We start from the raw sequence: 15,696 nt of genomic DNA on the forward strand, positions 1-15,696 counted from the left end.
TATATAAATGTGAAGGACTTGCAGGATCATTCTGATATGACATCACTGTCATGCATAGAAGCAGAAGGTGGACTTTTGAATTTGAGGGTCTCAATGTAGTATTAATTTAATTTTAGATAATTAGACCATCTAAGGAGTAGGGTTTTTAAGAGCTATTTTCAAGGCAGATATCTTTCGTGTACGAACAGTTGTCTTTCTAATGTTTCCTTTTAAATTTTGGGAATTGTTCAAGCCCAGATGTTCATCTCCATGTTTCACAGCTAATATGACATGAATTGGTAGTTAAAATAATCCTGCAAGGCTGCTGTTGTGCATCTACTGTAGTATATATAGGTCTAATTTTTTGGAAGAATATCTACTTGGTCATTTCCAGAAGGCACCAAATTGTAGATGGGCAAGCAGAGACTAGTGGAGTCTAGTTGGAGGCCTGTGGCTAGTGGAGTTCTCCAGGGCTGCAGGGTCCCATCCTGTTCAACTTATTCATCAATGACCTGGATGAGGGGACAGAGTGCCTCCTCAGCAAGTTTGCTGATGATACCAAGCTGGGAGGAGTGGCTGAGACACCAGAGGGCTGTGCTGCCATTCAGAGAGACCTGGACAGGCTGGAGAGCTGGGCGGAGAGGAAGCTGATGAGGTTCAACAAGGCCAAGTGCAGGGTCCTGCACCTAGGGAAAAATAACCCCAGGCACCAGTACAAGCTGGGGGCTGACCTTCCAGAGAGCAGCTCTGCAGAGAGGGTCCTGGGAGTGCTGGTGGATGACAAGTGGACCATGAGCCAGCAATGTGCCCTTGTGGCCAAGAAGGCCAATGGTATCCTGGGGTGCATTAGGAAGACTGTTGCCAGCAGGTCGAGGGAGGTGATCCTGCCCCTCTACTCAGCCCTGGAGAGGCCTCATCTCAAGTACTGCATCCAGTTGTGGGCTCCCCACTACAAGAGAGACATGGAGCTACTGGAGAGAGTCCAGCGTAGGGCTACAAGGATGATCAGAGGGCTGGAGCACCTGCCCTATGAGGAACGGCTGCAAGAGCTGGGCCTGTTTAGCCTGGGGAAGAGAAGACTGAGGGGGGATCTTATCAATGTGTACAAGTACCTGAAGGGAGGGTGTCAAGGAGACAGGGACAAACTCTTTTCAGTTGTCCCCTGTGACAGGACAAGAGGCAATGGGCAGAAATTGAAGCACAGGAAGTTCTGCCTGACCGTGAGGGGGAATTTCTTCCCTGTGAGAGTGACGGAGCACTGGACCAGGTTGCCCAAGAGAGGTTGTGGAGTCTCCTTCTCTGGAGATCTTCAAGGCCCGCCTGGATGCAACCCTGTCTACCATGCTCTAGGTGACCCTGCTTGAACAAGGGGGTTGGACTAGATGATCTCCAGAGGTCCCTTCCAACCTTACTGAATCTGTGAAATTATGAATTGCTTTAATTTCATTCTGTCTGATGTGTTTCTTCAGCTTTGGAAGTAATTCAAGAGAATATTAGTGAAGAAACAGAATATGGGCTTAAGGTAAAAGTCTAATCTTCTAGAAAGTTTTGTCACATTCTTGACAAACATGCAGTATAAAAGACTGCTTTGCATTTCACTTTAGTGTCAAGAATTGCTGTTTAGAGGTCAAAGTATTTCTGAAGAACTAGTTACAAAAATGATTCTGAAAAAGATTGAGTCACCAAAAGTTGCTCATTTTGGTAAGTATATTTATAGCTTAAACTTCTGAGAATTTGCTCACTAAAATTTAATATTGCCACTCTTTGCATACATTAGTGCACTAATATAATTTATTTTCTCTTAGACTGTAGCCCCTTTTTTTGTGTTCCTCAGGCCGTGGAGTATCTGTAATCTGAGAGTGTATTTAGGGCTTAATTTATCACTACAGGAGGTCAAAAAGTGTCATGCCAGGCCAATGTGTGTTAATTTTGAAAGAATGAATTTACCCCAAACTTGAAGGGTTTCTATGACTCTCACTTGCTGATATTAACTGATTAGAAAAGACTAGGGATTTTAAATACAGAAATTTGGGTTTGAATACTCCTATAACAAAAAATTACTGGCAAAAATATTTTAAATATTAAATATATTAAAAAAGAAGGAAGACAGGTTATTTAAAGTGCAAAGAATTATATTTTTTATCAACTTTATTTATTGCCTTTTCCATTTAGTCTCTGAGATCAAGTTATGTGAGAATAGTTTGGTGGTGGTAATAACGCTTCTTTTTGAGAAAAGATGGTATTAGTTGAGCCTGTTGAGATTAGTGCTACATATAGTTCTGCTAATGTTTGAAACTACTTTCCTGAAGATAAAACAGATAGTTAAATGTAAAGAAAGTAAAAGAAAATATGGTTTCCTTTTCAAGTGTTAACTTTTATTTGAAATTTCCATTATTAGAGAGAGACAAGCATAGTGCCGGATGATGTCAAGTCTCTACTTCTCTGAGAACTAGCAAACTTATATGAACTTTTGGTTATGATGAGTTTTCTTCCTTCTCTGGTGACAGACTCACAGCAGTTTTGCAAAAGATGCATCCTTACCTGATGTAACCAAACTTTGAGAATAGTAGGCAAAAGACAGAGAAATGGGTAAAAAGGAAAAAAGAGCTGATGAGGAAAACAAAAGTCTGAGGGAACATGTAGCAGCAAAAATGCAAATCTCTTACTCTGTACGATCAGGACTTTAGTGAAAGCCGGAAGAGATGACTATGTCATCTGAATTCCACCGTCTGAGTCAGTCAGATGGTGAATTCCTGAGATGTATGTATCACAGAGGACCACAGAGACTGTAAAGGTGACTGTCATGTTCATTGAATTTTGGTTCTTGCAGCCAAGCCATTTTCCATATTACAGATCCCCCAAGTGGCAAGGAATAGAATAACCTACATCCTCAGAATGTTTCTTAACTGAGTTAACAGTTATTAAGCTGAAAATGGTTGACCTGTATGTTTGTATTTCGTCTGGAGTAGATATGGGTGCACAGTTTTTTTCATGTTGTGTGTGTTGTGTAAGTGGTTTAAAATTGTTCCATTATGTATATATATTACATAAAGGAGATGAATATAGCTGGTCAGTATATTTATAAAAAATGTATTTAACAAAATGTATTTGGCAGGTTATATTCTCAGTGGATTTCCTTCTCTCTCAGAGGAATACATGACTGTTTCACAGCAAATTGAGAAAATAAAAAATCTAAAATTAAAACCAGATTTCCTGATTAATATTAAGGTAATGTCATCTTTAATAACTTGCTGGTCACGTTCCTAATTATTAGTAGATTCATATGCTGCATATTCAAAAGATAATATTTTCTCCTGTATATTTGGGTATAGTATTTATTGAGGAATAATATTTTTTTTTCTTTTACAGTGGGATGGAATTATGCTAGTTTATTCAGTTACAAGCACTGATCATATAAAATAGTGAGAATTTCCTATAACTTCAGGAGGAGTGAAAATCTCTGACCTCTCTTAGGTTGAGTTTCTAAAACCAATTAGAAGGGATAGGTCTTCATGAAAAGAAAACTTTGAATAACATGATCGTTATGTCATTTTGGATGCATGTAAATCTCCCATTCATGTCTATTTATACGATTTCAGGAAAAATTGTTCTTATATGTGAGCTGGAAAGCAAATTGTTTTATCTTTTACTAAGTGTGAAACTACTTCTTACACAGTCTTTATTTGTTCATCAGGTTTACCAATGTCAATTTCCTCAAGAGTAGTAATGGAGGTACTAATCAGATACTTTCCAAAACTGACTGTGCTAGACACACAAAATTATTGTTTGTTTAGATTTAAGAGGACTTGCTCAGTGTACATTAAAAATGAGAAAATATATTGGACTTGCTGGCTATGCCTATACTAGTAAATATAACAAGGCAAGGGCACTCTTTGGATGTGAGGCCGATTGGTTTTGTGCAATACAGCTAAACTCTCTTGTCAGTCAGAATAGGGTGCCATGTCCAAATGGCCCACTGGGACAGGCCTTGGGCCTGTGCTGTTCTCCAAACTATGCACAACTGTTCACTAGAGAGACTATTAGCTGGTCCAGACAAAAACTTTACTAGAATCTATGCAGACAAGATAATATATATAATCATGAATCAAAAATAAAGGAAGAAATGACACTGTAGATCATTCTGGGAATAATGAAATACTATTATTAACAGACTGATTTATAGAAATCTTGTGTTTCCAAGGAAAATGACAAAAGATGCACCTTTGAAAAAAACCCCATATCTGATCAAATTTCTCATTCCCTATTTCAAAATGTGCTGTGTCGTATAGCAGTGACATCAGTTGTATGACTCATCCTTAAGGAGAAACACAGAAATATCCCAAAGTATAATAATACTTCAAGAGATACCTCAGGTGGTGAGTGTAGCATTGTGATAGTAGTTACAGCATTATAATCACTGCACAAGCATTGCTAGTGATGTGATAGCTTTATTTTTCCTCTGTAGAATTCGATTTTCCCCTTCTGTCACAATCTGAATTTAACAACTATAATGTTTTGTTTTTATCTTAGGTTTCTCACATTATGTCTGGAGGGTAGGTGTTAGAGATTGAGAAGGGGAAAATGATTGTTTGTTGTTTGTTGTGCCCTCTCCAGTCATGTTTTTTTTTAATAGAAAGACCTGTGCTTAATCTTGCAGAGCTCCAAACTGCTGAATACCTTTAACTTCTGACTCTATGGTACTATGTTATTGGGTGATAGAACAGCTCAGGTGAAAGGCACCTAGTAAAATGGATAGCTTGCTCAAGACCAAACCACTTTGGAATGGATTGCAAGAGCAATCGCAAACCTATCTGTAAAAGACTTTTATCCATCAACTACACCTGCATATAACTAGCATGGCAAAATGTGCTCAATCAGTGGCTACCCTCCTGATATGGAATATAAAATGCTGATGGGGTAGACTGTGCAAGTGATTAAGTCTTTCTTTAATATTTTATTTTTGCACTGAGTAACTTTGCTGCTGTTGAAAGTTTTCTATTTACCTTGGAAGTTATTAGAGAAGTTGTTTATGATTCCAAATATTTGTCAAACAGCCCCCTATATTCTGCAGTTTAAGGAAGAAATTAGTATTATTATAGCACTACAATAAACATGCAATTTCCTCTTAATCATTCCTTGCTAGTGTTCAGACTATGACTTATGCCAAAGAATATCTGGACAAAGACAGCGCCCTGATTCAGGGCACATATATCAGAGGAACCAGTGGGATCCTAATATTACTGAAAAACATAAGGAAATGAATGATCAGCATAAAGAGGAGACTGAGGAAGAAGAGGAAGAGCAGGAAGAAGAACTGGTAACTACTGCTAATTTCTGAACAGTGCAAAGTATTAGAATGTACTCTAGACACAGCAGAACAAATTCCAATATTCTAAAATATCACCATATTGTGTTATTAATTAATATTGCTCAACTCTAATCTTCATTAAATTTCTGTTCCACCTTAAGAGGTTTGGGATAATGTTTAAATGGTGTTTTTAAATGGCAGCAGGTGGTGGTTATTATACAGTTTGGCCTGGATTCAACCTCTGACTTAGAAGACACTAAACTGTTGCTGTAAGTTGAAAGTGTATCAGGAGAAAGGTGACTCTGTTGTCTTGTTTCTCTGTTCTTCTGTAAGCATCTGTCATTAGTCAAGTTTGGGGATAGAATACTAAGCTTTAGGGACCTTTGGAATGAACAAATACAGGAATTCTTAGTTTAATTTATTGTAACATGTTTTTACTAGTATTTGTGGAATGTTGTCTTGTTTTAGTGTTAGAATATTACAAATAGATTCTAGTTTTCTCATTAAAATTTTAGTTTTGCATTCATGTTGGTTTGCACTGGTTTATAAAGCTGGCCAAAGACTTATCAATGCAAATTCCAGATTCCTCTCAATTCCTAGCAAATGCACTTCATTAGGACACGGATCACCATCAGCTAGCTAATAGTCATTGCAGTATTTTATCTGGAAAGCTACTTTATCTATCTACTTTTGAGTATAGACAAAATTTAGTTTAATGCTTTATTTTGTTTCTATATCTTGAAATATTTAAATTTTCATTCTTCAGATTGCAGAAGGTTCACTTGCAATGTCAAGAATTTTGCCTCAGTTAGTTCAGAGGCCTGAAGATATTCGTGAAAATGCAGAGGAAAGAGTTCAGATATACAAGGACATAATGCTCCATCCTTTAGAAGTAAGAAAAAGCAAAATACTATGATGCTGCGTAACAGAATATTGTTTAAAATACCTTACAATATTTCCATGCTTTTTTTTGAGTTTGAGATTTATTTTAGGGAGATGGACATGTGTCATGGACATACTTGAAGCATATCATGACTATTAACAGAGTCCATTTAGCATGCAATCCTATAAGGCATCTGCTTTCCATAGTCATTGCCTTTCACTCCAACAGATTTCGCTTCTTCATCTGCTTCATTGCATGCAGTTTTATATATCCAGTAACTAGCCCATACATTTGCTTTATCTTCTGTTTGATTTCTACAGCCTTCTACTTGGTTATTTTTCTGTCTAGGCCTAAGTCTTGATTTTTTTTGTTCCTCTGTTTTTTCATAATCACTTGCACTGGGTTTATAGGATGGTCTAGAGCATTTTGCATTTCTTTCTTTCTCTGTTGATGAGGGATGACTGCTGACATTCTATGATATCTCCAAAGAAGGACAGAATAAACAGCTGCTTGCCTATAGTGGCAAGTGTGGACTGTTTGCCTACACTCAGCTTCCCCAAAAATAGAGAATTTTATTTTATTTATTTATTTATTTACAATTTTGCATGCTTTCCAGTGTTACACATGTTGAAGTTTCAAGAAAAGTGCTCACAAGACACAGAAGGTAACAGTTGTTTGAAGATATGGCTCATTGGATTAGCTTTTCAGTTTCCATTTTAAAAACAGATGTCATAAGCCTCCATTTTATTGTATGATAAATGTAATAACTTGGTATGGTGATCACAGATACGAGAATATTTAAACACTCACAAAGGGGAATTGTAGCCCTCTGAGATCACAAAGAGTAAAGCATTGATTTTGGAATCAGAATGACTGACTAGTTTTAGTGTTGTTCTGATCAGTGTTGGTATTTTTAGTAAACATGTCTTTGGCAAACAAGCAATCAAAGATCTTGTGAAAGGCAATGATCATGCTGGTCACCCTGTAGTTGAGCTAAATGAGGAAGTACCTGTGTTTACCTTTGTTTAGCAGTAGTTGAAATGGGGGTGGGCATTTTCAAACAGTGGCCCTGATGATATCTGGTCAGAAGATAAGTTACAGAAGCCAAGAGGTTTCCCCTGAAGTGATTTAAAACAGGGGTTTAGATATTCTTGGTTGGGGGTCAAGCACCAAAGGCAAAAGAGAAAGTGAGAGCAATACTAGTAGCCTGGGTTTGGTAGGAACAGAAAGAAAGGGGAAAAATAGGTAATTTATTTTGAGAAGAAGCATGAGAGAAAAACACACTTGAAATTATGAGCAGTGACATTGTTTCCTTCTTTCCCTGTTGGTTTCAGAGAAGTTGTATTAACTATGTAAATTTACTAAGAGAGGGTACGAAGCCATAATTTATTTGCTTTTTCTACTCATGGTACGAACAACTGGAAAAGCCTCATGTTTGCTGTGCACTCTACCATTATTGTTTATGTCAATTACCCTATGAATTAGATAAAATTATAAGTAAAATTGTGTAAAACTGGTATAATGCTGTTCTTTGCTAGAGGAACAAACCTGTTACTTCTATGAAGGAAAAAGCAGAATATATGATATCCTGAATCGTTATAATCTTGTATGGACTGTTCTTTAGTTAATTAGAGGAAAGTTGTTTAGATAGAAACCACTAGCTAAAAAGTCTTTCTTAGGCGGAGTTAGTGATTCACTAAAATATTGAATAAACATAGGAATCTGTTGTTGGCCTAGTTAGAGGTTTAGATGATTAAATTTTTAAAAGACTTATAAACTGTCAACTTTACACCGGACTAGGGTAGATGGAAAGACCTTTGGAGGACAGACTTTGATTTCTAGGATGAAAATGAGTAGAAATAAATGTGAAATATTAAAGCTAGGGAGGAAACTGAATAAGCAACTACAACGTGAAATAATCGGCTAGACCTCAGTACTGCAGGCAATCTGGGAATCTAGTTAATTGTAAACTGAGTCAATAAATATGGTACTATTGCACAAAAGAAACGTTATGGATGTATTAATAAGACCATTGTATGTAAGAGAACTCAAACTGATTATAATTTTATGTGTAGATCAATATTAGAAAGAAGTGATCAATTATTATTCCTACCAAAGATAGGAAAAAAAAATGTTTAAATTGTAGCATTGGAGGCTTAAGACTAGGTGCTAGGAAATGCACTCTGGCTATAAGAGTAATGAATAGGATACTTATGAAATTTGTAGAGTCACCTCAGTAGCCGTTTTCATAGATGAGTTTAGACAAATATCTATCAGGAATGGAGGGAGTGTTATTGATCCCCTTCCAGAGATAATGACAATTGACATGGGAGATCCATTTTAGTCTATGATGTCTTGTTTACTGATAGGAAAATTAAAAATAAGAAAAATCAAATATATTGCTTAAGGTTTACAGAAATTCAGAATTGGGACCAAAATTAAAACTTTGATGTCATGGCTGGTATTTCCAAGATACCTGTTACTTAACGTTATCACCACTTCTCACCAGAGAATTAAGTATTGACAGTAATTAGACAGTTAGAAATTGAATTCATACATGAAATGTTAATTTATCTAGATTATTTGTAGCTATTTTGACTTTGGCCTAGGTTGTCTAATCTGATTTTTGAACCCATTGTAACTATAATTTTGTAATTCTCTCTGTATTTATTGATCAGTATTAAAATAGAAGTTTCCTGGCACACAATTTTATAAGTCATCAGAGTAGTGAAAATTGGTTGTCCACAGGAAAACTTGGAGTCCACAGGATTCCAACTTTTGATATTTATAGGAACAGAATGAGCTCGAATGTCATTATCTGGTTAAGTATATTCTTAGCTGATGAACATGTCTGTATTCTTAAACAGGACTTGATGGCTGAGCAGGATTCTCAATATCTTATTGAATTGGATGGAAATAGGCAATCAAATGACCTCTTTGCAGTAAGTAAACTATGCACCAGCTTAAATAACTTCAATTAGAAAAGAATTATCAGTTTTGTAGATTTTTTTCTAGTGTTGGCAACATTCTAAGTTGAACATAAAACTCATTAAATTATAATCACAAACATCACCTTTGAAATGCCTACTTTTGTTGTTACGTTAAAAAAAGTCAAAAGGTTCACCACTCAGCCCAAGTTTCCATATATGTTACACAAGAATATTTACAGACAGGCTACAAACTATTTTGTATTGTATCCATGTATTTGTCATGCTTTATAACCTGTATTAGTGTCAAATACCGTTATTAACATGCAAAACTAATACATTCTCAGTAAAACATATTTACAGAATTGGCTTGATGTGGTGGTGCCTTAATTAATAAAGGAATTTTTATGGTCTTTGGTATTTTTTTACAGTTAAATAGAGGATAATCTGTTCCTTTTTCCCTTTTCACAGAAGTCTTTGTTTCTATGGATTTTTAGCTCATGACGTAACAAATTATTCTACATATTAAAGATTACATTGATAAATTTTGAAGATAAATAATTTCACCTTCTATCTCAGAAATAAAAATTGTTTTAAATTAGGATGTAAAGTGTAGGATTGAAAAAGGAGAATCAAGAGATTGTCTTTGATGTAGGAAGTGAGTTGCCCCTGGACTTTCCCATCCCTTGTTGGAAAGGAATTGAATCTGTTACAATTCTGCAAATATTTGATTTTACAGTTAGCTTTATTATCAAGAGTAGTCATACACACAGAGAAAAAGACCTGTTTTTATAGAGATAAAAGACAAAATTGTTGAAAGACAAAATTTCATTATTTATAATCTGTTTGTCAACATCACAACAGAAGAGTTATACTAAAGACAGTACAGATGTTTAACAATTTCCACCATTTTACCTGTGAGTAAGGCAAAGACGTATTATGAAACTAGCCCAGTTAAGGCAAAATTTGCTCTTCTATTTCAAGAATACTTGCGTTCAAGCAAGACTGCATTCAAGAAATATTTCAGTTAAATATAATATCTTCTGATTCTCATTGGCAGACCTCTGGATTAAATACTTTAAAAAATAAATATCCCGAAGTTGTATTATTTCCAAGTCTGCATAATAATCTGCTCTCCTAAAGATATTTGTCTCCTTTTCCAACCCTATTGGCACAGAGTGGAGCTCATCTGCATACTTCCACTGCTTAGTGGAAGAGAATCCTTCACAGTCTGACCCTTTGGAGGGTTGGGATTCACAGCAAAGGAAGAGGTATGAAGGCTTTGATTCAGCATTTTGCACTGTCTTTATCCACCAAATAGCTTGTAGGAGCTGAGCTGAATAACAAACATGGCCCAAGATAAAAATTGGGCCTTAGTGTATATGTGGTCATTATACAAATAATAAAATTAAAATTATAAAGAAGAATGTTTGGGGTCCTTTCAGATCACAAAAGTAATTTTGATTAGTACTTACTCTAGAGTTATTTTTCTCTTCAGTCAGTGATAACCCAACTTCAATCTATGGGTGTTCGAAATGCAGCTCCTATAACTAGACTTCAAAGTCAGCAAGAAGAAACATTAGAGGGACTGGAAAATGTAAGTGTGTTTTTTTTTTTTTTCCTAAAATGTAATAATTATAGAAATATATTTTTTCCTGATATGAGCTTATATTTCTTTCATAGCAAGAAATTTGTTTTATTGTGCAGTAAGTGCATTTTTCAGTCTTGATCTTTCAGAAATGTGGATTTAAAACAACCCTGGAACTGAAATCCAGCTAAAACTCTGTGAAAAAGTTATCTTTAATTAAAAAAAAAAAAAAAAAAAAAAAGTTTCATCATTATGATAAAATTTTGAACAAAATGATTGTTTTAACAATGGAATGAGAATGAATTCCTTCCAGAGAAATAAAGAAACTTTATCTAAAGGATAATAATCTCTGAAGCTGACTGTTATCTCACAGTCTCAGATCTTTTCCTGAAAGAGAAATATATCATGCTAATACAAATTGAGCAATATCCTGCATAGCTGAAAACATACACATTTTATTTTCTGTAATTTATTAGAAATAAGACAAATTAGTGTAGTATTTTGCTTGAATCATAGCAATAATAATTTCTGCCCCTTTCAAGTAAAACATAAAAACAGAAGTGCCTGCATACATGGTTTCACCTATAACCACTTGCAGTTATCTTTCTCATTTCTTCACCAAAACTTCAAATATATAAATGGTACTATAACTGAAGATACCCCACTGATTGTGGTTATGCTTTCAGAGCATTCTTTTTTCCCCATGCCCACCAAATTCACAGGTGAAGGATTTTCTGTGCCAGATTATGTCTGTATTTAGTTTGTATGTTTAGTAATTGTCAATGTGTCTATTAATTTGATCCATGAACTTGTCAACTTCTCTCTTGAGCTGATGTAAAATGTAGTATCTAAAGTATCCACCCAATGGTCAAGGAGTTCTGCAGCTTAATCATACAGTATACATAGGATTATCTCCTTTTGTGTTGAACCTGCCACCTTCTAACTCACTGTCCTCTGGTTGTTGTTCCACAAGAGGCAGTGAATAGTTTTGTTCTCTGCATTTGCCCTCTTATATCATCCATGATTTCAGACTTCCGTCTGATTCCTGTGTACCTGTATCTTTTTTTGTACTGAAGAGTTTCGGACTACTTAATCTTTTTTCTTGTATGAAAATCTTATTAGAATCATATTGGTCAATATGATCAGTCACATTACCTTTCTGTGGAACTTTCCTGATCCTGCTATATACCTCTTGAGATGAAGACACCAGAATGCCCACAGCAGTAAAGATGAGGCATAAATTTATATATAAAAAAGGAAACTTTATGTTTTATTCTCTTTTTCCTAAACATTCCTAGCATTCAATCTATTTCTATGATTACTATTGGTCATTGACCAGCTGTTTTCATGGAACTGCATATTTTAACTCCAAGATCTATTCCTGAGCAGTGAAAGTCAACTCGGAGTTCACCATTGTTTGTGTATAACTGCTATTTTAATGCCCAATTTCGTAGTCTCTTCTTCAGTCCTTCTTCAGTTCTTCAGATCCAGCACTTCCCTGTACTGCTACGAATAATTTAATGTCACTATAAACTCTGTGACTTACTCACTATTTAACTTCTTTAAAACCTCTATTAAACATATTCCTATCAATTGACACTTCTGCATACCTAAAAGAGGTATTTTGGCCATTCTATTGCCCCTACCCAGATCTTTGTCCTTTCTTCATCCCCTTTAGAAGAAATAATCTTGGCCTTTTTCTCTCTTCTTCAATAATTGATTGAGTTGTATCTCTTCCTTTTTTAAAAAACTTCTGAAAACAATAAATGAAACCTACAAGAGCTACTTTAAGTTATATGCATTAGGTACTATTTTTATGAAATAAAATGTAAAAGCTAAATAGTTTCTCCTTAAGATTGTCTTGCAATTCTGAAAAAATACATGGTTTTAAAAAAGATACTAAAAAGCATAATTTTTAAAAAATTTTTGTTGTTTTCAGGCAGAATATTCCAAAAAAACTAAGTTATGTAGAACATGACAATACAGATTTAGAAAAAAATTATAAATACTGTTATTACTGTTTTAATAAACAGGATGAACTTTTCCGGGTTCTGTCATCCTGCAAACTAATAGCAAACAGATACCGATGGCGGAGAAGCAGGTGGGGACAAGTATGTCCTGTGGCTCTTAAGGAGGGTGATGTTGTAATGGGGATCCCAGACTTGGCTGTCAGGTTAGTGGCATTTGGCACTTTTTATTCTTATTTCTATTTCATAAGATAACTGCCTATATTTGTTGACTTTGTTTTGTTTTGTTTTAAGTTTTCTAGGCAAAATGTATGTACTGTCATCCTCAGAGGCATTGAAAGCATTTATGTTGAATCCTCGGCCTTACCTGTTACCACCAATGCCACTTCCTCCTTGTAAAGTACTAGTATTTGGTCCCCCGTTATCTGGAAGAACAACCATTTGTAACCTGATTGCAAACAAATATAACGGAAAGGTGGGTATGTAAATGTATTAGGTAACAAGGGGATCAGCCTCAACTGGCCTGGGAGCCAGTTGTCACTCTTATTCATGAGTTGACTCTCTTATTCATGGTGGGTCATTAACATATACATTGTAAACATACAGACTACAAAAGAAACATAGTAATTCAGTGAAATTCACTTATAGAAAAGCATTTAACTTTCAAAAATATTTTCTCATTTCTCCTCTGTGTGAGATACAGACAAACATCTGTGTCAAAGTTATTTATCTTAGCATAAGAATATGATAAGTATCTTTTGTATCTAAGATAATTAAATTACACTGCAAATTGGAAATTACTTTATATAGAACAAACTGTGCTTGAACTATATGTAAATTTGCAGAGCTTTTTCAAACTCATGTTACTGTATAGCTGTTGGATTAGATGCCTTATGTCTCTTCTGTAATATTTTTATTTTTTCAAATAACTTCATTAGGTTCTTGACATGGCCAAACTCATTCAACCCTACATGGAAGAGTCAAGAGAAAAAATCTTAGAGAAAGTGCGAAAGGATACAATAGAAACAGCCCTAAAAGCAGTGAAAACTAGATTGGAATTCGAAAAAGTGTCAAAAGAACCAGGTGAATAAGGTGTTCTATGGTCTTTGAAGCTATCTTATGTGTTTAATTTATTTAACTGAAGCGATTCCTCTCACCTGTAAATGTTTCAGACGTCTTTAAAATATTATAGAAGCTGTTCTAAATATTATGTGTTAAATATGAACTGAAAGATCATGAAGTGAAAGCAATAGCTGAGTAGAACTCAATGCTTTTGATATTATTATGTATAAGTATCCTGGAGCTGAGAGTCACAAGCATGTGAGAAGCTTTATGAGCGCCTTTTGAAAGTGCTAATAATTTGGAATCACAGAATCAGGGAATGGTTGAGGTTGGAAGGGGCCTCTGAAGATGATCCTGTCCAACTCCCCTGCTCAAGCAGAGTCACTTAGAGCATGTTGTACAGGATCCTATCCAGACAGCTTTTGAACATCTCCAAGGACTGAGACTCCACCACCAATCTGGGCAACCTGTTCCAGTGCTCTGTCACCCTCATAGTAAAGAAGTTCTTCCTCTTATTCAGATGGAACTTCCTGTGTTTCAGTTTGTGCCTGTTGCCTCTTGTCCTGTTGCGGGGCACCACTGAAAAGAGTCTGGCCCCATCCTCTCTATACCCTCCCTTCAGATATTTAAATGCATTGATAAGATCCCCCCCCAGTCTTCTCTTCTTCAGGCTGAACAGTTCCCAGCTCTCTCAACCTTCCTTATAGGAGAGATGCTCTTGTCCCTTAATCATCTTTCTGGCCCTCTCTCCAGTAGTGCCATGTCTCTTGTATTGGGGAGCCCAGAACTGGACCCAGCACTCCAGGTGTGGCCTCACCAGGGCTGAGTAGAAGTGAAGGATCACCTCCCTCCACCTACTGGCAATGCTCTGGTGTATTAGCCACTCCTCCCAGTTTTGTATCCTCAGCATACTTGCTGAGACTGAAGTCTGTCCCATCATCTAGGTTTTCAGCTGCTTACCTTTTAGAGCTTAATGAATTCAAGAAATATTTTGAAAAGGCAAAAATAAAATATTCTTTCAATATTTTTAAACAAAATTTGGAATTTCTATTTCAGATGAATTTTGGGATTTTTTTTTTTTTTTTTAGTTATTTCTTTTGAAATTAGAATTTTCCATTGAAGGCGAACTGCCTTTTCCAGATAGCTCTTGTTTTGGTTCAGATGGACAATAAGGCCATTTTGCCTTATTCAACTAAGCAAAGAACCACTGTATTTGACTTACTCATGGGTAGATACATATCTAATAAGGAGATACTATATTCTTCCAGTGCTATAAAACATAGAAGCTGACTGTAATACAAAAATAAATTTGATATTGCGGTAAGAAAAATGGTGAACTACAGAGATGTGTAACTATATTAGGATTAATAAGAAATTGGAGAAATTTTATTTGGAAGCAATTTTATTTGGAAGCAATTTTTCTTTTGCTTAAAGTTTTCTTCTTTACTTCATGTGGAAATATAATCAGATGAAGAATGTAAATTGACAAGGAAGATGAGAAAGTTTCTGAAGGGGAAATCAAACATTTTATGGAAATTTGGATTTAGAGCTAGAATAGCTATCATAGAAAGCATTTTCTATTCCTAACAATAAAATCATTTAGTTAATTACCTAGTAAATTCTGCATTTACGTAGGGTTATGAAATCACTAAAAATTGTGCCAAAAGCCTGTATCTATTTAATTAGGTAAAATGATCCCTGGACTGTCCTGAGTGTTCCTAAGTCAAGCTCAGCAGTAGACAGTGAGACTATTTTTGGGACCACTATTTTTGGGAATTAGTTGTGTGCGATCAGAGCAGATCAGCAAACTGAAGCAGTTGGTGCTAAGGATTTGACATCCACATCCTGCATAGGGAGCTTTCAGACTAGCCGTAATCTGATCCTATGTGCTGAACACCTATTAGTGTTTATCCATCTGCTTATAGAGCATATCTCCTGGTTTATTTTCATCTGGAAGGAATCCAGTTTGTGTGTTCCAAGTC

The 15,696-nt window shown here is 35.6% G+C and overlaps 1 protein-coding gene across 1 annotated transcript in view; it reads left to right on the forward strand.

Annotated features, from left to right (window-relative positions):
- The window catches only part of AK9 (adenylate kinase 9), a 72,272-nt gene that overhangs the window by 4,558 nt on the left and 52,018 nt on the right, over positions 1-15,696 (forward strand). Inside the window, 10 exon segments of the mRNA XM_062570971.1 lie at positions 1,449-1,501; positions 1,584-1,680; positions 3,095-3,207; positions 5,123-5,296; positions 6,054-6,179; positions 9,038-9,112; positions 10,596-10,694; positions 12,719-12,858; positions 12,947-13,127; positions 13,591-13,744. Coding sequence (XP_062426955.1) covers positions 1,449-1,501; positions 1,584-1,680; positions 3,095-3,207; positions 5,123-5,296; positions 6,054-6,179; positions 9,038-9,112; positions 10,596-10,694; positions 12,719-12,858; positions 12,947-13,127; positions 13,591-13,744 — 1,212 coding nt within the window.

Source organism: Rhea pennata, chromosome 3, assembly GCF_028389875.1.
Source record: "Rhea pennata isolate bPtePen1 chromosome 3, bPtePen1.pri, whole genome shotgun sequence".
In the NCBI taxonomy this organism is placed as follows: domain Eukaryota; kingdom Metazoa; phylum Chordata; class Aves; order Rheiformes; family Rheidae; genus Rhea; species Rhea pennata.